General features: G+C 44.0%; 1 protein-coding gene across 7 annotated transcripts; it reads left to right on the plus strand.

Moving 5' to 3' along the window:
• Nucleotides 1-1,106: 1,106 nt before the first annotated feature.
• On the plus strand, nucleotides 1,107-21,374 carry NIT2 (nitrilase family member 2). Of its 7 annotated transcripts, none has more exons than XM_069551234.1 (11): nucleotides 1,109-1,415; nucleotides 2,122-2,222; nucleotides 6,677-6,795; nucleotides 8,316-8,436; nucleotides 9,825-9,913; nucleotides 14,088-14,181; nucleotides 14,656-14,730; nucleotides 15,808-15,886; nucleotides 17,574-17,672; nucleotides 20,519-20,574; nucleotides 20,910-21,374. In XM_069551234.1, exons 2-11 carry the CDS (start codon nucleotides 2,183-2,185, stop codon nucleotides 20,999-21,001), a joined length of 864 nt encoding a protein of 287 aa, XP_069407335.1. In that variant the 5' UTR covers nucleotides 1,109-1,415; nucleotides 2,122-2,182; the 3' UTR covers nucleotides 21,002-21,374. The 7 variants fall into 7 exon arrangements, with proteins under 7 accessions (XP_069407364.1, XP_069407335.1, XP_069407371.1 ...); XM_069551280.1 differs by having other exon boundaries at nucleotides 1,350-1,415; nucleotides 8,316-8,455; XM_069551243.1 differs by lacking the exon at nucleotides 1,109-1,415 and adding an exon at nucleotides 1,441-1,905.
• Nucleotides 21,375-27,432: the final 6,058 nt, after the last annotated feature.

Here is a 27,432-nt window from a genome sequence, read left to right on the forward strand (position 1 = left end):
ATTGAGTCGGTGATGCCATCCAACCATCTCATCCTCTGTCGTCCCCTTCTCCTCCTGCCCTCAATCTTTCCCAGCATCAGGATCTTTTCAAATGAGTCAGCTCTTTGCGTCAGGTGGCCAAAGTACTGGAGTTTCAGCTTTGACATCAGTCCTTCCGATGAACACTCAGGACTGATTTCCTTTTAGGATGGACTGGTTGGCTCTCCTTGCAGGACTGAACTGCTGTTGACGATATTCTGTCTGAACCTAGTTTCTCTCTTTCCTCCTCTTCTCATCACATAGCGGACAAGCCAATGGCAACCCACTCCAGTACTCTTGCCTGGAAAATCCCATGGACGGAGGAGCCTGGTAGGCTGCAGTCCATGGAGTCGCAAAGAGTCGGACATGACTGAGCGACTTCACTTTCACTTTTCACTTTCATGCATTGGAGAAGGAAATGGCAACCCACTCCAGTGTTCTTGCCTGGAGAATCCCAGGCACGGGGGAGCCTGGTGGGCTGCCGTCTATGGGGTTGCACAGAGTCGGACATGACTGAAGTGACTTGTACTCCAAACCCAGAGTGCCTAAATCAACCGAGATAATTCTATACTCCTTTTGGGGACTTGTTCAAATCCCCCAAGGCAATCTGGTTAGATAGCATCACCAACTCATTAGACATGAATTTGAACAAACTTCAGCAGAGACAGGGGGACATTGGAACTTGGCCTGCTGCAGTCCATGGGGTCACGGAATCGGCCACGAACGACTGAGCGACCGAACAACAATCAGTATAAGGTAAGGTATCTCCCCTGACCACAGAGGTGATTCAACTAGCAAGAGGTTCAATCCTTTCATTTAGACTTGGAGAGATCGGTTGTTAAACAATTACTAGCGCACCACCCCGATTTAGGTTGTCCCTTGCCTTTCGGTATCTGACTACATGTTACTGAAACAGCAAGAGATTAACAGGTATTTGAGGAGTGCTTGAAAGAAGACACGGAGAAGGCAATGGCACCCCACTCCAGTACTCTTGCCTGGAAAATCCCATGGACGGAGGAGCCTGGTAGGCTGCAGTCCATGAGGTCGCTAAGAGTCGGACACGACTGAGTGATTTCACTTTCACTTTCATGCATTGGAGGAGGAAATGGCAACCCACTCCAGTGTTCTTGCCTGGAGAATCCCAGGGACAGAGGAGCCTGGTAGGAGGTAGTCTATGGGGTGGCACAGAGTCGGACACGACTGAAGCGACTTAGCAGCAGCAGAAAGACGACAACCTTCGAGCCCAGACAAAAGGCCCGGGGGCGGGGCGGGGCGAGAGGCGGAGCATCGGGTGATAAAGCCCCGCCCCCGGACGCGCCGCTTTGCCCCGCCCCTCGCGGCGCCCAGAGACCTGGGCTCAGCAGTACCCATGGTGCTTCCCGGCAGAGCCATGGCTAGTAAGTAGCGCCGCGGCCCAAGTTCGGGCTGGAGTGGAGGCTTCGGGTGCGAGGCCAGCGGAGCGTCTCGCCCGTTCAGCCCCTCGCTCCGTCTCTTGTCCCCGCCGCGCCCTTGCCCTTCTCTGCTCTGGTGTTCGTGGGGCTGTGGGCCCAAGCGGCGAGGGCGGTGGGCGCGGGCGGGGCGGGGAGGCGGAGGCCGCGGAGCGCGGCGCGGCGCGCGCCGGGGACTCTGGGCTTCCGAAGGGGCCAGCGGGGTCGCGGGAGCACCGGGTCAGCGCGCCGGAAGGGCTCGCTGCTTGCTCCCCGCCCCGCGGGCTCTTGTGATACGTGAGGCAGACTCCGCGAGCATTCCGGGCCGGTCCGCTCCGCTCCAGATTCATCGGCGCGGGAAGGGTGCTTATTTCAAATGCTAATTCCGCACCCTCCCTGGTGGTCTTTCCTATTCCGTACCGCCACCCCCGCTCCACGACCCGAAGACTGTGCACTTTGAGTAAAGCTTTCAGTACTTATGATACCTCAAGTGTTGAGAGTCTGTCCCGTGGGATTCTTGGAGGTTGCTGCTAGTTTTAGATTGGTTTGAACTTGGGTTTTGCAAAGGTGCCAACCCCGAGTATTTGTGGTTTGAGCCCTGTCAGGTGAAAATGAAGCCCCTGTTTTCTTTGATTCGGGCTTGTGTGGTAAGTGAACTCGTTAATTTGCTCCACAGTGCGCCCTTCTCACACCCACTGGGAAATGCTGCCTTCTCTTCAACAACAACAACAACAAAAATGGGCAGTTTGTTTCTGCACCTGGACCTTGAACTTTCAGGTTAGGTATTAACGTGTTTCTTGGGGGCTTCCCAGGTGGCTCAGTGGTAAAAGAATCCACCTGCCTATGTAGGAGAGGCAGGTTTGATCCCTGGGTGGAAAAGATCCCCCGGAGAAGGAAATGGCAGCTCACTTCAGTATTCTTGCCTGGGAAATCCCAGGGACAGAGGAGCCTCGTGGGCTACAGTCCACGGGGTCCATAGGGCGGGACACAGCTGAGTACGCCTGTATGACATGTTGCTTACACATCCCCACTCAGGATCAGCCCCAGGGATAAGGTTCTGGCTATGTTCCCAAGTCTGTGACTGATTCTTTTACACGAGGCAGTAGAGTGCTCTGGGCTTAAAAAGTCTGGAGACCTGGAGTATTACAGTCTTGGTGCAGCCCATGTCAACAAGTTCTTTGATCACTTTGGACCTCAGTTTCCTTCCTTTAAAATGAACATAAACTGTTCCTACTGAGGTCTTGTGAGGCTCTCTCAAGGTGATAGTGTTTGTGGGAGTGCTGTTTTTCATTTCAACATCCTGGAGTGCAGTGCAAGCTGGTGCCTGAATGAACCTCCAGGATTGGAGTATAGAAGTCCTTTTACACACCTTCTTCTAAGGGTGACTCTATCTTTCAGAAGAGACTAGTGAACTTAAGAGCTGTGGTTCTTGGTGGAGTTGAGGGCAGCGTTGATCTGACTCCGTTGAGTGTTTTCAAGTTACCTGACTTCCCCCACCCACCCAGAAACAAACAAGGTGCCCCTCCTGTCTGCAGTCCAGATTTTGCCTTGATTGTGGCTGTGCCAGTTACTTTTTTTGACTGGTTTCTTGCACCTTTCCTGCTGCAAGCCTCTTACTTCATCTACAAAATACCGCTAACGATAACCCACAGATGCTTATATGTGTAAAAGACCTGCACGTTCCCTGTGCTGTTTCCCTGTTGGTCTCTTCGCTTAAGATATTTTATCCTTCCCCTTGGTGAGTCCTTGACTGTTAGATTACAATGAATATTAGTATAGCCAGGGACATGAACTATTCATTGTAATCTAACAATCAAGGATTAGTATAGTATAGCCAGGGACCTGATGACTTCCCTGTAGCTCAGATGGTAAAGTATCGGCTTGTAACGCAGGAGACGTGGGTTCAGTCCCTGGGTGGGAAGATCCTCTAGAGAAGGAAATGGCAACCCACTCCAGTATTGTTGCCTGGAAAATCCCACGGACAGAGGACCCTGGCGGGCTATAGTCTGTGGGTGTTGCAAAGAGATGGGCATGACTGAGTGACTGACACTACTACTAGGGACCTGAAAATGAAAAGTGTGTTCATTTTGCAGTTGAGATGAAGTGACTTGTATCCCATCCTCCGCCTCAAGGAACTTCCCAGCGGTGGAACTGTCCTGCCTCGGCCCGTCTATGGAGTGGGTGTTTTGCACGATGTTGGCCAGTCCCCAGCCTGGTCCTGGACAGCTGCTTTCCCGGGTGGGAGCGGGGAGAGGAAGCCATCAGAGAGCCGTGGGGGATCTCAGCTTACCCTCCCTCAGAAGCAGAGACAAAGCCCCCCTGTCAGTTACAGTGGAGACTTCATTGGGTCTGTGACGTTCTGGTGACAGCTCGGGCTGTTTGCCCCAAAGTAATCATCCCAGCTTTTGTTTCCTGTTTTGTTTTCATCCATTCTTTGAAACTATTTGACAAGCTGCATTCCAGCTTCAGTTTAGTTCTTCTCATTGTATTTAGAAGAAACTGAGGAATGGACGTCAAGGCTGTATATTGTCAGCCTGCTTATTTAACTTCTGTGCAGAGTACATCATGCAAAATGCCGGGCTGGATGAAGCAGAAGTTGGAATCAAGATTGCTGGGAGAAATCAGATGATGATATGCAGATGATACTACCCTTATGGCAAAAAGTGAAGAGAAACTAAAGAGCCTGTTGATGAAGGTGAAAGAGGAGAGTGAAAAAATTGATTTAAAACTCAACATTCAAAAAACTACGATCATGGCATCCAGCCCCATCAGTTCATGGCAAATAAATGGGGAAACAATGGAAACAGTGACAGACTTTATTTTCTTGGGCTGCAAAAGCCCCACAGATGGTGACTGCAGCCATAAAATTAAAAAGACGCTTGCTCCTTGGAAAAAAAGGTATGACAAACTTAGCATATTAAAAAACAGAGACTTTACTTTGCCAACAAATATCCAAATAGAGTTATGGTTTTTCCAGTAGTCATGTATGGATTTGATAGTTGGACCATAAAGAAGGCTGAGTGCCTAACAATTGATGCTTTTGAACTGTGGTTTTGGAGAAGACTCTTGAGAGTCCTGTGGACTGCAAGGAGATCCAACCAGTCCGTCCTAAAGGAGATCAGTCCTGGGTGTTCATTGGAAGGACTGATGCTAAGGCTGAAACTCCAGTACTTTCACCACCTGATGTGAAGAGCTGACTCACTGGAAAAGACCCTGGTGCTGGAAAAGATTGAAGGCAGGAGGAGAAGGGGACAGCAGAGGATGAGATAGTTGGATGGCATCACTGACTCAATGAACATGAGTTTGAGCAAGCTCTGGGAGTTGGTGATGAACAGAGAAGCCTGGCATGCTGCAGTGCATGGGGTCACGAAGGGTCGGACAAGACTGAGCGACTGAACAACCACAACAAGGAATGGACATCGAGTTTTCCTACTTTTAGGATTAACCCTTAGCCAAACAGGTCTTCATCAAAGGCCAGGGTCTGTCAGTGTTGCTTCTCTGGGGACGTTTTTCTAGGTACAGGAGAGACACCCAGAGAGAGAAGTCACTAAGGGTGGAATTTTAGACTCTACAGCAGAGTTGGGGTAGGGAAGCAAGGCCAGGCCAATTAACTTCCAGATAATTCCAGAAGTTTTGCAGAGCTTTGTGGGTTATGACATGGTTGGGAAACTTTAATGTAGCCTTCTATCAAGACCACAAGCAGAAACTGTGTCAGTAAGTGTCCAGGCAGAACTTGGAAACCACACTAGTCAGCTGAACAGGAAAAAATTTATATAGAGGACTATTAACCAGTAAAGGTGATTACGGTAAGAGCTAAGAGAGAGCTCTATAGGAAAAGCAAGTATCAGATGTGGTGACAACCTCAAGAAAGCCTGGAGGAACTGGTGACCTTGCCCCAAGGCTGACAGCAGGTCTGCTTGGCGAGGCTGGTTGTGTGATTTGTGGGACTCAGTCTGCAATGAAAATGTGGGGCCCCTTGTTCAGACAGCAGGAAGAAGTGCTGTTTGGTTTTCCTTCCACAGTGTTTCAGCCTCTCATGGTGTTTTTCATTTGCTGCTTAATGGTGTGCTCCTCTGGGCACTGGGGGGTTCCTGGGGTGAGTGCAGGCCCTCCCAGGGTCCCTCCCTGTGGCTCATGTGCAGCCCACCGGCTGCCAGGCTCCCTGTCCGCCAGGGGCTGGACCAATGCACTGTGTCCCAGCTGGCGATGGGGAAGCTGAGCTAGGCGTGTCTGCTTCCTTCGGGCTCATGGTGGGGCAGGGACTGCCAGAGAGACTTCACCTGCTGCGCTGGGAGGTGCTCAGCACCTGGGCTGAGAATGGACTGGGGCCTGAGGTCACATGATAAGGGATGCAGCTGTGGCTGCTGCTGCTGCTGCTGCTACTGCTACTACTGCTGCTGCTACTGCTACTACTGCTACTACTGCTACTGCTAAGTCGCTTCAGTTGTGTCCGACTCTGTGCGACCCCATAGATGGCAGCCTACCAGGCTCCCCCTTCCCTGGGATTCTCCAGGCAAGAGCACTGGAGTGGGTTGCCATTTCCTTCTCCAATGCATGAAAGTGAAAAGTGAAAGTGAAGTCGCTCAGTTGTGTCTGACTCTTCGCGACCCCATGGACTGCAGCCCACCAGGCTCCTCCATCCATGGCATTTTCCAGGCAAGAGTACTGGAGTGGGGTGCCATCGCCTTCTCCGATGATAAGGGATAGTTCCCTATTCAAGCCCAGTCTTCTCTCTTCTTGTAAGGGAGAGGCTGGCCCTGCTGGTTTCACTTCAGATTCTTGTGCCTGGAGCAGGCTTTCCTTGCACTGTGGCTCTGTCTCAAGGTTGTTCCACCCCACCACTGTTGACATTTGCTGCTGTTGTTTTAGTAAGTTGTGTCTGACTCCTTGCAACCCCGTGGACTGCAGCCTGCCAGGCTCCTCAGTTCGTGGGATTCTCCAGGCAAGAATACTGGAGTGAGATGCCCTGCCCTCCTCCAAGGAATCTTCCCAACCCAGGGTGGATAATTCTTTGTCATCAGGGACTGTCGTATGCCTTGTGGCATGTTTGGCAGTGTCCCTGACCTCTGCCCACTAGATGCCAGTAGCACGCCAGCAGTCGTGATCATCAGCAGTGTCTCTAGACGCTGCCACATGTCTTGGGGGTCAGACTTACCCTCTGTTAAGAACTGCTGCTCTATCTGAATCAGCAGTCAGATCTGACCGTTCTTCTCTTTTATCTTCCTCCGCAGCTTTCCGCTTGGCCCTCATCCAGCTTCAAGTTTCTTCCATCAAGTCAGAGAACCTCACTCGAGCCTGTGGCCTCATCCGGGAGGCATCGAAGCAAGGAGCCCAGATAGTCTCCCTGCCTGTAAGTCTGGGGTGGCCACCCCTTTCTGAGCACTGTCGTCCCGGTAGTGTGGTGTCTGCTCATTCTGGGTCCTAGGGACCAGCACGGTTCCTTTGGACCCCAGGATGGTTCCTCGTCTGTATGGAAGATGACCTAGCAAGGGTCTTTGTGATAAGGACATGCCAGCTTGGTGACAGGTCTTTAACTTTAGGTCACCTGCTCTGTTCAGAAGCCCAGGAGTCAGAGGGACTAACCTAAATCCAAAATATTCAGTGCCTCAGGCACTTACCTTCTCTGCTTGCATAATCTAGTCTTCACGAGACCAGGACATTGATTTTAGCGCTGAGCTTCTGACATTTTAAAAACATTGTTGAAAATTGTTAACCATTTAGGAAGCCTGTAGTATGCAGTGAGCCAAAGGATGCTACATCAGTTTGCTAGGTGACCTGTTTAAAACAGAATCAGCCGAGGATGGGGCCACATTTGTTTGTCAACAAGTACAGGGTCAGCCCCACGGACAGTCCCACACTGGTCAGCAGATGCACCTGTCAGCCCCTTCTGCTGGCAGAGGCCTGCAGGGGTGAGTGGTGGAACTATTCCTGACAATCCCCGACCTTGCGGTGGGGAGGAGGCAGCCCTCTGCAAGCCCTGGAGACTCTTCAGGGCTAGCTTGTATTGATATTCTAGGCTCTGGGCCATTTACCAGGGAGGCCAGTGAGTAGGAGTCTCCAGCAGGGGTGCTTGAGATCTTAATGTCGCTCCAGTCGTGGGACTTCCCTCTCCTTGTATCCAGTCATGGCCTCTTGTCGGTTTAGGCTGCTGGGGGTCAGAGCCTAAAGGCCAGGAGTGAAAGCACTTGAATTCTGCATGTGTCCCCTGCTAATGTGTCTTCTACAAGTTAGTGATCCTCAGCCTTGAGTTTCCTAGCACAGACAAGCAGTCTCAGTGAATGTAAATGAATGAACTGGAGGTGAAATCCATGAGTTTTCTTTTATCACAGAGCTGTTGAGACACATTCAGGGGAGTGAGAGAGTTTGCAGGATCAGAATGATGGCGCTGGAAGGGAGCTTAGAAACATCCCGTCGTGTATCCCATATACATGAGGAAACGCCTTAACCTTGGTGGGTTTCACAGCTTCTGTATTTTTGAAAAACACAGGCTTCATTGCTTTATGTAGTTAATAATACAGTTTTGAGAGTCTGGATTAATCTTAACACCCCTAATCCACTGAGCAAGCCCAGTGGTAGTGGGTCCTGGGTGCCCAGCGCTGGGGAGGCGTGGTTCTGTGGACTCAGGGAGAGACAAGTGCAGCTTTTTGCCAAGGTGACCAGCATCCGGTTGAGCACACTGACTCCAGCCCCATCTGAGCCTGTGGCCGAGTCCTGTCTGTGGCCACAGGCTTTTTAGCCTAAGGTGTCTGTGTTTTTCTTAGCAGTTGTATTTTTTTACCTCTTTGAGAACTATGTCTTTTTTTACAGCAGAACTTTCAGTCGGGTCCCCCCCCCCCAACCCTGCTTTTTTCTCTTCCAACATTATTCTAGGAATGCTTTAATTCTCCATATGGCACAAAATATTTTCCTGAATATGCAGAGAAAATTCCTGGTGACTCCACACAGAAGCTTTCTGAAGTGGCAAAGGAGTGCAGCATATATGTCATTGGAGGTAACTTCCTACCCTCAAGGTATAATGGCCTAAACATTAAAAACATCTGAGAAACTATTGTTACATTTGAACCATGGAATACAAATTAGCCATAGAAAACAGTGAGGTAGGTCTGTCTATGTAGGATTGTGGAAGGATCTGCAAGACACACTTGGGTGGAAAAAGAACAAGTTTGCTATGAAATGAACAGGTCCTTCCCTATAGATTAATGATCCACATAAAAGACTGTGTATTTTTATATGTATTTATGTATTAAGGCATAGCGAATATTGTACAAGGACACACACCAAACTGCTGAAAATTGTCTCTGGGGGTACAAGGGCAGGTGGAAATGTGGAAAGAAAAACTGTATCTGAAAGTCTTTAATACGGTGTTAAGACTTTCTTTTTATTTCCCCCATAAAGAGACCACTGACATCAAAGGTAGGTTAGAGTTTTAGGCTTAGTGAAGTAAGTCAGAGAAAGACAAACTCTTTATGCTATCATTTATATGTGGGATCTAAAACAAGAAAACAAATGAATGTACGTAATAAAACAGAAACAGACTCACAGAACAAACTAGTGGCTACCTGTGGGGAGAGGGAAGAGGGGAGGGGGCATTAGGGATGGGACGAGATTGAAACAACTATGTATAAAATACATAAGTAACAAGGATATATTGTGCAGCACAGAGAAATAAAACCATTGTTCTGTAACAATTTTAAATGGAGTGCAATCTAAAAAAAAGATTGAATCATTATGTTGTATGCCTGAAACTAATGTAATATTATAAATCAACTATAATTTTTAAAAAGCAGCTTTATTTATGTGGCTTGTTAAAGTGTTCTATTTGTTTACATAAAAATACAGTAAAACTCTTTAATACAGTAAACAAAATTATTTCTGTATTCTGATACAGTGAGAATTAGAAATAAATAAGGGGTGGAGGAAAGAGGACAGAGCAAGCAGAGATAGCACTACAGGCCTCATATTTAGTGATGGAAAGACTGGCATACCTTCCCACCTCAAGGCCTTTTTGGATACAGTTATGTTGCAGGACCTTGTGGATTTAAGTTGAGCAACTGTGAATTCCCTGTGTTGCACTAATGCTTCAGGTTAAGTGTTGCTCAAGAGCAAAGCTAAATTGTAAAATAGTTTGATTAGTTTTGAAACCTTTCTTTGGCCTCTGACTTAATTACACTTCACCTACACTCTGAAGTTGGTCTCTGAAAAATCGTATTCAAGAAGAAAAGAATCATGATTAGATAACCCTTAGAAGACAGTAAACTTTATTGTTGGACCCAAGAAGATAGTAAACTTTAACAAGCCTTTGTCCTGTTATAAAAGAATGCTTCATTCAGAATGTTTTCTGTGTCTCTCTGTGTCTCTTTCTGTGTTTCTTAACAAAAGGGTCCATTCCTGAAAAGGATGCTGGGAAATTATATAACACCTGCGCTGTGTTTGGACCTGATGGAACTTTACTGGTAAAGCACAGAAAGGTCAGTAGAGAATGTGGCAAGTCTCACTGCCTCTTGAGAATTCACTCTGAAGTTCCCAGTACCCATCCTGTGGTACACACATCAGGCATTGGATTAGTTGGCACAGGTGGTTATACCTGGCTATTGGCCTGCTGATATAAATTGTAGACTCAGCCTGTCAATTTTGGCCAAGGGAAAACCTACAAGAATTTGGATTAGGATGGTATTAAACATATAGTGATCACTTTGGGGAGAGTTGACATCTTTGCCGTGGTAATGCATGCATATGCACTTAGGATTGTTAAGTCTTCTTGGTAAATTGATCCTTTTCTCATTATGATATGTCCCTTTTTCTGGTATACTGATAGTCTTGATGTTTATCTCTGATATTAGTAAAGCCACTGTAGCCTTCTTCTAATTACTGTTTGTATGGTACATGTTTTTCTAATCTTTTATTTTCAGTCTGTATGTCTCTTTATATATAAATGCTTCTCTTGCAGACAGCATGTAGTTGGGTCTTGCTTTTTTACATTCTGACAATCTTTGCCTTTTCACTGGAGTGGTCACTCTATATTTAAAGGAATTATTGACATGATTAGATTTTAAGCACGTAGACATTGAATTACTGTATGCCTTTGTTCCTCTTTCCTACATTGTTTTGAGTTAGTAGTAGTTTGCTTTTTTCCCCCCTAAGTTGTTGCCCTAGGGATTACAATATGCACACTTTATCTTGTCATAGTCTTCTTAGTTAATAATCTGTTTCTTCATGTGAAATTTAAGAACCTGGCAGTTGTATCGGTCCATTCTTTATGCTGTGGTTCTCATACATATTGCATCTATATACATTAGAAATCCCACAAAATACTAATTTTTAATTTCAGTAGTCACTTGTATTTTAAAGAAATTAAGAGAAATATTTCATGTTTACCCCGCTGTTTACCATTTCTGGTATTTTTCTTTTCTTCCTGAAGATCTTAGTTCTGTCTGGTATGTTTACCGTCAAACAAAAAGACCTCCTTTAGCATTTTGAAGTGAGCATCTGCTAGATATGAATTCTCTTAGTTTTATTAATGAATATACCTTTACTTTGCCATTTTTTAAAAGATATTTTTGACGTGGACTGTTTTTTAAAATCTTTTTGAATTTGTTGCAGTATAGTTTCTGTTGCTTATGTTTTGGTCTTTTGGCCAAAAGGCATGTGGGTTTTTAGCTCCCTGACCAGGGGTCTAACACCTGCCCCCTGCAGTGGAAGGTGAAGTCTTAGCCACTGGACCGCCAGGGAGTCTCTGCCTTCATTCTTAAAAGATGTGTTTGGTGGAATAGAATTCTGGGTTGACACTTTTCTTTTTTTCCTCAGATGTTTGAGAGACCATTATTCATTATTCAGTTATCTTCTAGCCTCTCTTTTCCCCTCTGATACGAAGTTAGTAGGGTTCCCAGGTGGCTCAGTGGGTAAAAGAATCCGCTTGCCAGTGCAGGAGATGTTGGTTCGATCCTTGGGTTGGGAAGATCCCCCGGGAGGAGGGCATGGTGACCCACTCAAGTATCCTTGCCTGGAGAGTCCCATGGACAGAGGAGCCTGGTGGGGTACAGTCCACAGGGTCGCAGAGTCAGATACGACTAAAGCAGCTGAGCATGCACACACGCATGAAGTCAATGGTAATCGGTACTGTTCTCCTGCATGTAATCCATGGTTTCTCTACCTGCCTTCAGATCTTTTCATAATCTTTAGTTCTCAGTATTTTGACTCTTACATTCCTGATTCAAGGGTTTGTTTTTTTTTTTTTTAATCGGTATTCGTCCTGCTTTGTGTTTCTTTAATCTGTAAATTTAGTTTCTCACTATATTTGGGAAACTTGGGAGCATTAGCGTGACCACTCCAGTTAAAAGGCAGAGATTGTTAGAATGAAATATTCAAGAAATATTAAATATTTTTCTGTCCCATTCTCTTCTTATGGGACTCCAATTTGGATACTGTTCACCAAACCCGGTCACCAAGGCTGTGGATTTTTGTTTTTCAACACTTTGTCTTCTTCAGATTGCATGTTTTTCATTGATCTTTTATGTTCACTGAGGCTTCTATAATCTCCCCTCTCCTGTGATCCAGTGAAATTTTTAAAAATTTCAGATGTTGAATTTTTCATTTCTCGAATATTTATTTCATTCTCTTTTTACAGCTTTTATTCTCTACTGTGTTCCCTCTTTGTTTATTTGTTAGGAGCATCTGTTTCTTTACTTGCCTGAGGTTAGTTTCAGTGGCTGCTCTAGTGTCTTCGGTAGTGATCACATCTGGGTCTTCTGGGGTCTGCTCCATTGCTGCTGTTCTCTAAGAGTTTGGGTCATAGCTTTGTGTGTCCAGTTTTTTGGATTGTTTATTGGATTATATGTTGTTGAGACTCAAACTTCTATTGCGTTCGCCCGAAAAGTGTTGAGTGTTTTATTTGACCAGGTAGGTAGTTGGGGCACACTCACAGGCCAAAGTCTTCCTCGGTGAGGTGGGTGGCAACCACAGCTGCTCTGCCTGTTGTAAAGTTTAGCTTCAGCTGGGCTGCCCAGAGTCTGCCCCACACATCTTTAGTGCATTGGTTAGTCAGAGATTTGGACAGCTTTTATATGTAAAATTTAGGGCTCTTCTTTTGCTCTCTCCTTTTAAGTATCTTCCCCTCACTTTCCAGCTGCTGCGAAGCTCTGTCCTTTGATTCCTTGGCTGTTGTGTTGGTGGGTAGTTGTGAGCACCACTCCCAGCAACAGCTGGGGCCTTGCTTCCAAATAAAAGTTGTAAACAGGTGGGAAACTCACCCACCACTAGGTCCTGTCTTCCAGAAGTTGACTTCTCTCTAATTTTTGCCTGATTTTGATGATTGTCAAGTGCTTTTAAGTAGTTGTATTTTATGTTTTGTTTTGTCCAGAGTTCAGGGTTACCTGTGAGAAAGCTGGTCTTATAGAAGCCACTCTGCCATGACTGGAAACAGACCCAGCATTGGGCTGTGAGAATGAAGTTTTCCAGTTCATGAATATATTTCTCTTTCCATTTTCTTAGGCTTTCTTTAATTTCTCTCAAAGTTTTTAAAATAGTTTTTTGGATATAGTCTTATATCATTTACTAGATTTATTCCTAAATGGTATTTCTGATATCCTTTCATTTTCTGATTCTTGCTAGTATATAGACGTACAGCAAATTTTAAAAATATTGACCTTGTATATAATACTCTTGCTTAAACTCAGTCATTCTAATAATTCACCTGTGTATGACCTTTGACATTCCTTAGGTACACAATTATTATCTGAGAATAATGGCTTTTAATTTTTTCTTTCTAGTCTTTACCTTTTTTATTGTTTTCCTTCACCTTATTGCTTTGGTTAGGACCTCTGGTACAGTGTTGAATAGCAGGTGTACTTACCTTGTTCCTAATCTCAACAGGAGAAGAGTTTTAATGTTTCACCTTTAAATAGGTTTCTTTAGATTTTTTTTTTTTTTTTTGCAGATTCTCTTATTAAAGGAATTCCCGTCCTAGAAGAGTTTTTCTCTTTTATTTTTTAAATAAGAATGTTGTTCAGTGACTCAGTTGTGTCCAACTCTGCGACCCTGTAGACTGCAGCATGCCAGGCTTAAATAAGAATGGATGTAGAAATTTACCAAATGCTCATTATACACCTCTTAGGATGATCATGTGATTCTTCTCCTTTATTATGTTCATGTGGTAAATCACTTTGATTTTTCAAATGTTAAATCACATTTGCTGTCTTTGAATAAATCCAATTTGGAAGTTACTTTTTAATATGTTACTGCATTGGGTTTGGAAAACTACCTATTTTTGATCACTCGCACACTTTCTACCTCTCCTTGCCAATGTGTCAGTTTGATTCTGATTCTGAGAAGTCTTCATTTAGCATTTATATTGAGTAAAAAAAGCAGCGCATTAATTGCTTTCCATAAGAAATCTAGATGCTGATTTGCACACCACCAAGGGAAGAAGGATCATACAACCTACAGCATCATTTTTCCAGTTCCCTGCGTTAGAAGTTGTTTTCATAGGATGTCATCAGCTTGTGGGGTGGGTTGTGGGCAGGTTGGCGCTGCCCTTTGTACAAGTGATCGTAGAACACCCCCTTGGCTGACCATGGAAAGGTGTATGTGATTATTACCATGAACCCTGCTGGAAAGGAGGTAACCAAATCTTTATTTGTGATGCAGCTCCATCTGTTTGACATTGATGTTCCTGGGAAAATCACATTTCAAGAATCTGAGACATTGAGTCCTGGTGATAGTTTCTCCACATTTGATACTCGTACGTACCAGATAAATTCACCTCTTTCAGCAGTACCAGTAGACAAGGATCAAGTAGTCCTTTGTGTGAGTGGAAGGCCAGAAGGGAGAAGGGCAGAGAATGGTCAGAGGTCTAGAAAGTGGGGGATTTAATGGAGAACTAAGGGCTTGACATGACTGTGCTTTTCCACTGGTCACAGCCTTTATGAGTGTGATAGCTTCCAGCCTGTACCTATTAGGCCATGACTGAACACCTCCCGCTTAGATAAGAAACATTTGTTAATAATTAGAGTGAGTTTCTCATTTCTGCTCTACTGCACATGATATTCTCACGAGGCAGAGTCCACGCAGGAGCAAGCCTGCATGTTCTCTCCGTGCACGGGCCCTGCATGAATGTACCCCCGTCAAGGTTCTGTGACCATTGGATCTCGGAGACTTCCCCTGGCCGCACCTGCTTCAGGAGATTAACTTTGTACATTTTCTGTTTGGAGAACAGCTTACTGCAGTGTGGGCCTGGGTATCTGCTATGACATCCGCTTCTCAGAGCTGGCGCAGATCTATGCACAGAGAGGTGAGGCTGCCTTGGGTTAGGGCATTGATTGATTAGCTCGGAGATTGATTGGCTCTGGGCTTTGCGGGTGGAGGGAATCCTTGGTCAGAAAACCTGGAGGAGGTCTTGAGCTCCACGTCTGTGTGAGTTCTCAGACTGCTTCTGCGAATGGGCAGTGTGGTTTTCCGGAGGTTGTAGTTTAACATACCACACAGCTGAGGCAGGAGCCATGTTCCTAAACTAAATGTCTGCTCTGCCGTTAGAGCCCTTCCGGCTGCTGGGTTTGGAGAGGCACCTGGGCCCCAGTAGTAGGTCTTCCTGCACATGCCTTTCACCACTCACTAGCCCTAGATGTTGGGAACAGCAAAAAGGTAGTCAGTGCCACTGTGGTCCAGAGGACCATCCTGCCAACCTTGAGAAGCACAAGTCAGAGGAGAAGCCCTGGGCTTTGGTTCCAGCTCTGCCCCATAATTGGCACAGTGCTTTGGGTAAATTAGTCTCTGGAGAACTGTGGGTCTCAGTTTTCTCATAGGAAAGATGTGAGGATTACAGACAGAGAACTTACGAAGCTCCTCATATGATGCTCAACAATGCTAGCATCCTTACTAGACTGCCAGAGGTACTCTGACGTGAGTTTGTCTGTCACTATAAAGTGATGTGGGTGCAGACGGTTTGACACCCTGCTCAGCAAAAGGTGGAGGTGCAAGGGCTCCAGGCTGGCTGTCTCAGTTGAGTCTTAGCTGTAAGAAGTAGAGCAATTAGTCGTCTCCTCATTTCAGTTGATGAACATCACAACACGTGGTCCTTGACCCTGGGAGCTGTCCACATGGTGCTGAGAGAAGTCTGAATGACAGATTCTCCACGTTTTTCAAGCAAAGTCACCTTTGCTTGAAAAGTGGTTGTCAGGATCACTGCACTTGTGTGTATGTGTTGTGTGTGTGTCTCTAGAGGAATTCACAGCCATCTATAACACTGCTGAATCTGTTCACATTGGGGAAGTTTGAGTTTGGTCCCCACTAGGTAAGGAGCAGAGGGAGGGCTGATGTAACGGTTGGGTGTCCACCTGTATCCCTCTTCTTTGGCCTTTCTCGCCCCAAGGCTGCCAGCTGTTGGTATATCCTGGAGCTTTTAATCTAACCACCGGGCCAGCCCACTGGGAGTTGCTTCAGCGAGGCCGGTAAGAAAACATCTCAGTGTTTCTCTGCGAAAATGTTTGCGGTTTGGTGGAAGCATCAGCCTTCCCCATATGGAATGCTGCCTCTGACTCAGGCTGCCCTGGCACCCAGAGGCAGTTCCCAAAGGTGACTCTTTGTCTTCCAGTCCAAAAGGAGGGTGTCTGCTGTGGGCTCCTTCTCAGAAGCCACAGCACCAGCCTTGTGGATTTTGAGGACTGATGTCTGCATTTCCAGGAGCATTCACCCATCAAGTGGGCAGTGATTTGATTTTCCTGTGTTCAGATAAGAATTTCTGTCTCTGATAGAGTTGCCAGCAGGTTTTACAGAGAATTGGAGACCCACGGAGTGTACGTGGCTGGAGCCAAGGCAAAGGCAAGGGTTCTTTAATCTGACAGCCCGAGGGAGAGACTTGTGGTCACACTCAGCAGTCCCTGTGCCGTGTAGATGGGCGCTTATCCTATTCCATCCTCCAGCGTTTCCTGCTAGTCTCGGTACTCTGCCAAGACACTTGTGATAAGTTCTTGCTCTTCTAACCTCTAAGTTCTGAGCGCTGCGTGGCTGTGCTGTGCACGGGACAGTTACTGTCTCCTTAGTTGCCCGAGGAGTGGTGAAGGGCAAATAGCAGAGGTGGGTGCAACACAGAAGGGAACAGGAGTGTGACTGTGAAGTGCTCTGCAAACCATGAAATGCTGCTCAGAGATGATGGGTTGTTCATGAAAACATTTTTTTAAATTGAGGTATTATATACTGATACTTACAGAAAAGTGTACTAGTTTTAAGTTTACAGATCAGTGAATTTTTACATATGGATTCACCTCTAATCAGGATCAAATCTAGAACATTTATAGCCCCTTGGAATGCTCCTTTTTTCTCCTTCTCAGTCAGTACTCTCCTCTCTCTGCCCAGAGGTGGCCACTATGCTCACATCTGGAGATAACAGTGATTTTTATTGGAAGGGGATGTAGAAGTGTTTGGCTGGTTGCATGATGGAAGGTGGTAGGGGTATGTGATCCCATGAGTATTATTAATAAATGCTGCTTTGTTGAAAGCAGGAAAAGCTGGAGAGAGCCTGGGATGACCTGGTATGAATCTGTTGTTTGAGCTTGGAGGGCTGTGGGTCAGGTGGCTTGGTGTAGCCATGCTACCGTCTGGAATTCTTGCCTAATTTGAGGTGATGGGACTGCCCCATTGGCATGGAAGGGCCTTGCAGCTCTACCCGGGATGTTGTTCCAGCGAGGCCAGTCCATTCTCTCTGGTCACCTGGGTTGCATGAACCAGAGAAGCTCTGCTCTTTACCTCTTTTACAGGTTGGCTCAGGCCAGGGTTTCTTACTGTGGTGCTATTGACACTTTGGAGGAAATGGCTCTTTGTTGTGGGGGCGTCCTCTGTGTTGCAGGATGTTCGCGGCACCCCTGACTTCTACTCCTCAATGTCAGTAGCCATCCCCTGGTCAGAAATGTCTCTAGACACTGGCAGAAGTCCCCTGCTGGGCAAAATTGCCCCAGTTGAGAACTAGCTTGTGCAGCAAGGTCTTTTTTGAAGAAAGAGTTCTGTGGCTTTGAATGTTTCTTCCATGTCCGAGCCAGCCTGTCCTGTCTTAGTTTTTAAAAGAAGGGTCTGGACACTTAGGATAAAAATGTCTCAGATCTGTACTGTGTGATTTACCTCTTTTCTGTCCATTGACCACAGGGCTGTTGATAATCAGGTGTACGTGGCCACAGCATCTCCCGCCCGGGATGAGAAAGCCTCCTATGTTGCCTGGGGACACAGCACCGTCGTGAGTCCTTGGTAAGTCGGTTCTGCAGGGACGGGCTCACTGAGCTCGAGGGAGGGGCTGCTTGGGCAGTGGGTTGTCTGATTCCCGAGTGGCCCTGCGCCTCCCTCCACTGCCGTCTGCCCGTAGGCCTGCCAGCTCACTAGCTCTCTCTGTGGGAGGAGCTTCCACTTGAAAATCTTGCGAGAGAGAAGTGGCCCAGCTCTCCTGACTGAGTGCTTGGCCGCAGCCCTGTTCTGAGTTTCTGAGTGACGTTCATCGTCAACCAAACTTGGAAACGAGGCAGAAGTCACGGGTGGGTGGTTTTTTAGTAAAAGAGGCTCCCAGACTCTTGGCTTTGGGTTAAAATTTAGACCAGGTCACTGGACCTAGGGCTGGGATGAGTTGAGGGTAAGGATTTTGCTCACTGCATAATGCTTAGAGGAGAGTGGAGGATGGGTTGAATTAAGAGGAACTGTGAACTTGTCCTCTGTGAGAGGGTAAAGCATTCTGTTACTTAGGGAAACCAGCACGAAAGTCTGCCCAGATACATACACAGCTGTATGGTAATAGACATGTCTTACCGGCATTTGTACAATTTTCATGGTACTTTCACACACATTATCTCAATTTGAGCTCTCAAGGACTTATGTTTATTTAGCCCAGTTAATAGATGGTAGACTTGAAGTTCACAGGATGAAGTGGCCAGAATTGGTGTTTGGAGCCAGGACTTTTCAATTCAGAACTTAGATTTATTCCATACTGCTTCTCAGTGCTTCTTCTGTATGATTACAACACACACACACACACACACAGATAGGTATTTCTAAAATTTCAGGATAAACATATCAATAACAAGGCTGCAGGGGCTTACATGTCACTGTGGGATTCCCAGAGTTCTCTCTTCTGACTTTGTAGGACTCACAGATGAACGTGTGTGGTGGGGAAGGCCTTGGGAGATATGGCCAGTGGGAGATTCTCAGTGAGCCTCCTACACATTTGGATCTGGGGTGCACTGGAAGGCTAGAAGGATCGAGTTGGCTTCAAAATTTTCTTAAACTTGACTTGGGTTCCTCTGCAGACGTTAGTGATCGGCTTACTGACCTGGTGGGCAGCTCTGCTCACCCAGCTGGTTCTCATGGTGAACTCTCTTACTCATCAGGCTGGCTGCTTTTGACACAGTTGGTTACTTAAGATTTGCCTGTATTTCTTCCTTTGTGGAATTTCCCCCATTTGGTTGGGAGCTGTATGGCTTATTTGTCATTGTGATATAGGTGCCTAGGGTTAACATAGAGATGTTTGCTTGCTGGGGCAAATGGGGAAAAAATAGAAGAAAGAGACTAGAAAAGGATTCAGTTAAATGGCATTAATGATGATGTCTGTAGCTTATTGTGCCAAAAATCTGTGGCCCTAGATGGAACCAATGATTATATCAGATTGTTTGTTGTATCGGATCATTTTGTTTTGTGCTTTGGAAAGATTTCACAGGTACAGTTTTTTTATATTAATGATTAATTTTCGGCTGTGCTGGGTGTTTGTTGCTGCATGCAGGCTTTCTCTAGTTGTGGCAAGAGGGGGCCGCTCTCATGTTGTGGAGCACAGGCTTAGTAATTGTGGCATGTAGGCTTAGTTGCACTGCAGCAGGGGGGATCTTCCTGGACCAGGGATTGAACCTGTGTTCCCTGTATTGGCAGGCAGTTTCTTAACCAGTGGACCATCAGGGAAGTCCCACAGCTATGTTTTGGAAGGCCTGTTTTGGGCCAAGAGACTCAGCACTGGAAATAGTTTTCCAAATCAGCTTTTCCTCAGATTTTGTGGAGTGTTGTTGTTTCCAGTATGGGATTCCTCCGGGGCATGGTTCTACCACTCCTACTCAGGCCTCATAGGTTGAAATCTCTCCCTCCAAACCCAAAAGCCATTAACATAGGGATCCAAGGATCACAGACACGAGGCCAGAGATCCAGGCACACCCAGGCCTTCCATCTCCATCTCCAGGGTTATGTAGCAGCCTTGGGAGGTGAGAAGAAACAGCTAGACTGCCCTTGGAAAGGGATCTTGAATGTACTCACTACAGGGTGGAAGTAATAATCTATATAGTAGGAATAGGAAAGTTTTTATTCAAGCCAAACTGAGGACTGTAGCCTAAGAGACAGCTTCTCAGATAGCTATGAGGAATTGTTCTGAAGAAGCATTGTTTGCAGCAGTTTTATATCTTATCGGAGCAAGGAACATCAAACACAACAGGCCCAATCCTTCAAATTAAAAAAAAAAAAAAAAGATTATTTTCTCACTATGTCCTCACAGAGCTCATATTTCCACTTTATAGATTAGGAAGTAGAGATTCCACATGGTTTGCCAGAAGCTACGTAAGTGGTTCAGTTCAGTTGATCAGTTGTGTCTGACTCTGCTACCCCATGGACTGCAGCACGCCAGGCCTCGCTGTTCATCACCAACTCCTGGAGTTCACTCAACTCAGGTCCATCAAGTCAGTGATGCCATCCAATAATCTCATCCTCTGTCGTCCCCTTCTCCTCCCTCCTTCAATCTTTCTCAGCATCATGGTCTTTTCAAATGAGTCAGCTCTTCACATCAGGTGGTCAAAGTATTGGAGTTTCAGCATCAGCATCAGTCCTTCCAATGAATATTCAGGACTGATCTCCTTTAGGATGGACTGGTTGGATCTCCTTGCAGTCCAAGGGACTCTCAAGAGTCTTCTCCAACACCACAGTTCAAAAGCATCACAGTAATTTATGCCCATATTTTCTTGTTTTAAATCTCAGATTCCTTCCCATTTGGCCTGTGAGATAGGGAGGAAAAACAGAGATAGTAAATAACAGCAAGCATCAGGGAATTGACGCATTCTCCCCTGAATGTTTTTCAGGGGGGAGGTCCTTGCCAAAGCTGGCACTGAAGAGACGATCGTGTATGCAGATATAGGTAAGATTCACTCTGGCCCAGGTTAGCTGTCTGGTGTCCCTAAGTGCCCTGAGGCCAGATTCTATACCGGTAGAACACAGGACTCCTTTATACCCTGCCCTCCTCATTTATCCTTGGTTCTCTGGCTAAGCCCTGGGCTCTTTCTCAGCCTGAGTTTTCTTGCTTTGGTTTGAAATGACACCAGGGGCAGTGCCAGGCTGAATGTGCCTCCAGACAAGGCCCATGAGTAAATTACTGGCTGGGGCTCTGGTTGTTTCTCTGCTGTTTGGGGAAGAAGTTCCTGTTGGCAAGTAAGGAATCACATCTACTAATAGTGCACTTTTCTGTTTTTGCAGACCTGAAGAAGTTGGCTGAAATTCGCCAGCAAATCCCCATTTTTAGCCAGAAGCGATCAGACCTCTATGCAGTGGAGGCCAAAAAATCCTGATGTTTCCGACATGTCATGAAACAGGAAGATATGTTTCTACAGGATAATCAACAATCTTATAAATTCTTTAATGGAATTTTTTTTTTTTTTAATAATTTCAGGCTTTTCCCTTCCTGGAAAGGGAAGCTCTGTTGGGATGATGGAGCTGATGCTGGTATTCTCCACACCATATACAATGGTCAAAAAGGGCTGGCATTGAAGAACAGAAGGGAGGGGGGTGGCTCTAAATCTTCCATATTCAAGTTGTCTCAAGCAGTCATTAAAATATCAGATCCTGGTATCCTTGATGGTTGATCCACCTGGTACAAGTATATTTGTGTGGTGAACCTCTTTTCTGATTGCTGGAATTGGAATACATTATGCAGAAACCTTGGTCTTTGAGTAGCATCTTAATGTCACATTTTGGTCTGTGAGTAACTGTGGGATGGATCCTTGGTGTTTGCTAGAGGAGATGGCAGCTCCGCCCTCCCTGGCACCCTTCAGTTCAGTTCAGTTCAGTCGCTCAATCGTGTCCGACCCCATGAATCACAGCACGCCAGGCCTCCCTGTCCATCACCAACTCCCGGAGTTCACCCTTAGGGCTCTTCAAATTCAGAAAGGAGCTAAGGATTTAAGACCCCTCCCTAGTTTTAAGGGAAATGTTGCAAACATGAGCCCCCTGGCAGTGGCATAATTTGGTCAAGGCAACTGAAGTGTGAGCTGCAAAAGATTCTCTTAATAGGGGTGAGTGTCTGAAAGTCAAATGGCAACCCACTCCAGTGTTCTTGCCTGGAGTATCCCAGGGACGGGGGAGAGTCGGACATGACTGAAGCGACTTAGCAGCTAGTAACACTTTTAGCTTGATAAAGTCAAGTTTTTAGCTTAGTGGTTTTCAGAATCCTTTTACACAATTAAAATTGAAGAATTCCATTGAGCTTTTCTTTATGTATGTTATAGCTGGTGATGGGTTAGTAGATGTTTAACAACCAGCAGTCTGAGAAAGCTGATTTTGTGGAAGCATTTCCCAATTTTTAAGGTGTACTTACTGCCAAATTCAAGCTATCAATATAACACTTCGAAACACAGTGCTGGAAGTCTAATTAGCTCTTGTGAGCTGGTGTAAGTCTGCTCTAGCACACTGCTGTTTACCTGTATAGAGATATTTGCCATATTAGAAAGTAAGATTTTATTTTTTTTTTTTGAAAGTAAGATTTTAAAACAAGAATACATGAATACACATCCCTTTAGCTGTAAGAATAATGAATAACGACATTATCGAGTGCAATTTAACCTTTAAAAAACAGCACTGTATACTGAGAAGGGTTCAACAGTGAAAAAGTTAAATGACTTTTTACAAATAAGTGTACAATTTGGCAAAATTTGACATGTATATGTCCATGAAGCCGCATTAGTCAAGATAATGAGTATACCCACCACCCCTAAAAGCTTCCTTGTGCTAATTTTTTGTAAGCCAATAGTTCCATTTTATTTTATTTTATTCTGTGCTATTTTATAATCTCTCTGGCTACTTCTCATATCCCCAGGTGATCACTGATCAGCTTTGTCACTACAGACTAGTGAAAAATTACCTACAAGTGGAATCATACTGTAGTTTTTTGTCTGTTTTGTAAATAAGTTCATTTGTATCTTTTTTTTTTAGATTCTACATATAACTGATATCATGACATTTGTCTTTGACTTCCAGTTATATGATAATCTCTAGGTCCATCCATGTTACTGCAAATGGCTTTATTTCGTCCTTCTCTATGGCTGAGTACTATTCCATTGTATATAGGTACCACATCTTTATCCATTTTTCTGTTCATGGACGTTTAGGTTGCTGCCATGTCTTGGCTGTTGTAAGAGTGTTATGATTAGGGTGCATGTCTTTTTTCGAATTCTAGTTTTGTCTGGGTATATGCCCAAGAGTGGAATTGTAGGATCACATTGTTCAGTTGTGTTCGACTCTTTGGGACCCCATGGACTGCAGCACTCCAGGCTTCCCTGTGCTTCACCATCTGGAGCTTGCCCAAACTCATGTCTGTTGAGCTGGTGATGCCATCTGACCATCTCATCCTCTGTCGTCCCCTTCTCCTGCCTTCAGCGTTTCCCAGCATCAGGGTCTTTTCCAGTGAGTTGGTTCTTCGCATCAGGTGGCCAAAGTACTGGAGTTTCAGCCTCAGCATCAGTCCCTCCAATGAATATTCAGGATTGATTTCCTTTAGAATTGACTGGTTTGATCTTGCAGTCCAAGGGACTCTTGTATAGTATGGTAAATTACAAATGTAGTTTTTTAAAGAACTATCCATACAGTTCTCCCTAGTGGCTCCACCAATTTACATTTCCACTAACAGTGTAGGAGGTTCCCCTTTCTCTGCACTCTCTCCAGCTTTTATTATTTGTAGCCTTTATGATGGCCATTCTGACTGGTGTGAGGGAATACCTCATTATAGTTCTGATTTGCATTTCTCTGTTAGCAATGTTGAAGATCTTTTCATGTGCATATTGGCTATCTGTATATCTTTGGGAAAATGTCTATTCAGGTCTTCTCATTTTTAAAAATTGGGTTGTTTGAGTTGTTTGTTTTTTGATACTGAGTTGTATTAGGTCCTTATTTTGGAGGTTAGTCTCTTGGTCACATTGTTTGCAAGTATTTTCTCCCATTTTGTGAATTGTCTGTTTTGTTCATGGTTTCCTTTGCTGTACAAAAGCTTTTAAGTTTAATGAGGTCCGATTTGTTTATTTTTGTTTTTATTTTCATTACTCTAGGAAGTGAAGGCAATGGCACCCACTCCAGTACTCTTGCCTGGAAAATCCCATGGAAGGAGAAGCCTGGTGGGCTATAGTCCATGGGGTCGCTAAGAGTCGGACACGACTGAGCGACTTCACTTTCCCTTTTCACTTTCACACATTGGAGAAGGAAGTGGCAACCCACTCCAGTGTTCTTGCCTGGAGAATCCCAGGGACGGGGGAGCCTGGTGGGCTGCCGTCTATGAGGTCGCACAGAGTCGAACACAACTGAAGTGACTTAGCAGCAGCAGGAGGTGAAAATATTGCGGTGATTTATGCCAGAGTGTTGTGCCTGTTTTAAGAGTTTTATAGTATCTGGTCTTACATTTAGGTCTTTAATCCGTTTTATTTTTGTTTATGATGTTAAGAGTGTGTCCTAATTTCACTCTTTTATATGTGGCTGTCCAGTTTTCCCAGCACCACTTACTGAAGAGACTTACCTTTTCTCCACTGCCTCCTTTGTCATAGGTTGTTGACTAAGTGCATGGGTTCATTTCTGAGCTTTCTGTCCTGCTCCGTTCATCTGTATTTCTGGGTTTTGTCAGTAATATGCTCTTTTGCTTAATGTAGCTCTGTAGTATAGCCTGAAGTCAGAGAGCAGAATTCCTCCAGCTCTGTTTTCTTTCTCAAGATTGCTTTGGCTATTTGAGGTATGACCCATTTTGAATTGGTAGTTTTTTGTAATGGTGTAAGAGTCCAGGTTTGTTTGGGTTTTTTTTGCCTCTAGCTATCCGGTTGTTCCACTGAATCGCCTTGGCATCTTTATTAAAATGAATTGGCCATATATATTCTTACATATACATGAACTAACTTACCATGTTGGTTACTGTAACTTAGTAATCTAAGTCTTGAAGTCAGTATTGGTCCTTCAGCTTATTTTTCAAAATGGTTTAGACTAAGTCCTTTGTATCCCCAAACAAACTTCAGAATTAGATTGTAAATTTCTATAGAACATAAGGCTGTCCAGGTTTTCATTGGAATTGTATTGAATCTATGGAAAGTTAACATCTTACCAATATTGAATCACTGACTCAGAAATATGAGCTATCTCCTCAATTATTTAGGCCTTCCTTATTTTCTCTCAACAGTTGTTTGTTAATTCCAGAGTAAAGGTAATGCAAATCTTTTATCCCTAAAGCCTACAAGTTTTATAATGCTGCACTATTGTTTTGTAAACTTATTTCTTATTTTTTCATTGCTAGTATATAAAATAGAATTTATTTTTATATGTGTTCTTTTATTCTGAAACCTTGCTAAACTCATTCTAGCAGCATTTTATGTTTGTATTCTTTATGATTTTTCACATAGATGATCATGTTTGCAAATACAGTGTACAAAATAAATAAGCTCCTTCCCTTCCAATCTGTTTTTGTTTTTTGTTTTTTTTTTCTGGCCTGTAACATTGTCTAGAACCTCCAGTACAGTTCTGAATAGACTCATGAATGGACATATTTGTGTTGGTCCTGATTTAGAGAAAGCATTTAGTCTTTTAAAGATGCCCTCTATGATTGGGGAAATTCCTTTCTGTTCTAGTGTGCTGAGAGTTTTTCTCTGGAAAGGATGTTGGATTTTTTCAGATGCTTTTCCTGCCTTTATTGAGACAAACCTCTTTTTCCTTCTTTAGTCTATGTTTATGCTTTGTGAATTATATTCATTTTGGAATGGTGAACCAATCTTGCATTTCTGGGATAAACTTCACTTGACCATAGTATATTGAGGTTTGCTCTTAATTTTTTTCTTCTGTTTACTTTGCGTTTCATTTGCTTTTACTTTTCTAGTTTTTTTAAGTCGGGCTTAGGTTTACTGAAGACCTTTCGTCCTTCCTAATAGAGTTGTTTAAGTGCTATAAATTTCCCTCTAAGTATTGCTTTAGTTGCATTCCAAATCTTTGATTATTTTCATTGAGTTTAAAATACTGTCTTATTTCCCTTTTAATGTTTTCTTTGATCCAAGGATTATTTATGTTAATTTTGAAATATTTGAGATTTTCTAGATCTTTCTGTTATTGCTTTCTAATTTGATTCCATTGTGGCCAGATAACATACATTTTATAATTTAAATACTTCTGGATGTTTTATGAGATTGTTTTATGGCCCATACTATGTTCTATCTTAGTAAATGTTCCATGTGCCCTTGAATGTGTATTTGGCTGCTGTTATACGTAGACTGTTCTATTAATGTCAATTAAGTCACATTGGGTGATAGTGTTTTTAAGTCTTCTGTATCTTTAGTTGTTTTTGTCTTAATTTTTCTGTCAGTTATTAGCAGAGGGGTGTTGATATCTTGGAGCATAACTGTGGATTCATCAGTTTCTCATTGCAGTTCTTTCATTTTGCTTCAGGTGTGTTGAAGCTCTCTTATTAGGTGCATATTTAGGGCTGTTGTGTCATCTTGTTGAATGTCACTTTTATTCATTGTGAAATTAACAATTTGTGTCCCTGGAATAAATCCCACTTGATCACAGGGTATGATCTTTTTGTATATTGTTAAGTTCAGTCTGCTAATATTTTGTTGAGGGTTTTTACATCTATATTCATCAGAGACATTCGCCTCAAATTTTTTATGTGCTATCTTTTTTCTTTTTTTGGCTGACTGTGGTGTGCTGCCTGCAGGGTCTTAGTTCCCTGACCAGGGATCGAACCTGTGACCCCCCCACAATGGAAGAGTGGAATTCTAGCCACTGAACTGCCAGGGAATTCCCTTTTTGTGTGTTGTGTTTGTCTGATTTTTGTATCAGAGTGATGCTAGTCTTAACAGAATGAATTTAGGGGACTGTTCTCTCCTTTTCAATTTAAAAGTAATTTTAAAATTAAAAAGTAGTTGTGGATAGATATTAGCTCTTTTTTATATTTGGTAGAATTCCCCTATAAAACTGACCAGTCCTAGACTTTTGCTGAGAGATTTGATAACTAATTAAATTTTACTACTAATGATTGGTCTGTTTAGATTATCAGTTTCTTCTTGATTCATTCTTCAAAGATTGTACATTTCTAGAAATTTATGTTTCTACTAGATTTTCCTGTTGGCATATAATTGTTTTTGTTTCTTGCATGTAATTTTTTTAATCTGTGATACTGGTTCTAATTTCTCCTCTTCTGTTACTTTCATTTGGCTTCTGTTTTCTTGAAGAGCCTGGGTAAAGGCTTGTCAGTTTTCTTTTCAAAAAGCTAACTCTTGGCATATTGATATATATATATATATATTTTTTGATCTCTGTTTTGTTTTTGATCTTTATTAATTACTTCTTTCTGCTGACTTTGGGCTTGTATGTTCTTTTGTAATTCTTTGAGATGCAGGTTGAAATGTTTCTTGCTTCTTGAGGTAGGCCTGTTATGCTCTAAACTTCCCTCTCAAAACTGCTTGCTGCATTGCATAGACTTTGAAATGTTATGTTTTTATTTTTGCATGTCTTGAAGTATTCTTGATTTCCTCTTTGAAAAGACATTTTCCCTTTAGGATTCCTACAACAGATAGTAGCAGATGGATTTAAAACTTGTTTTTGTATTCCATTACTAAATGGGTGTATCATCCTTTTATTATTATCAGGTCATCTTGCCTTCTGGTGCATTTGAAGTGAAAGGAAATGAATGAAGTAGGCATCTCCTATTAGGAAGTAATATTGTTTGTATTCTTGGAAACTAAGTGGCAACATAGTCTCTGAT

This window comes from Ovis canadensis, chromosome 1, assembly GCF_042477335.2.
Source record: "Ovis canadensis isolate MfBH-ARS-UI-01 breed Bighorn chromosome 1, ARS-UI_OviCan_v2, whole genome shotgun sequence".
Taxonomy (NCBI): domain Eukaryota; kingdom Metazoa; phylum Chordata; class Mammalia; order Artiodactyla; family Bovidae; genus Ovis; species Ovis canadensis.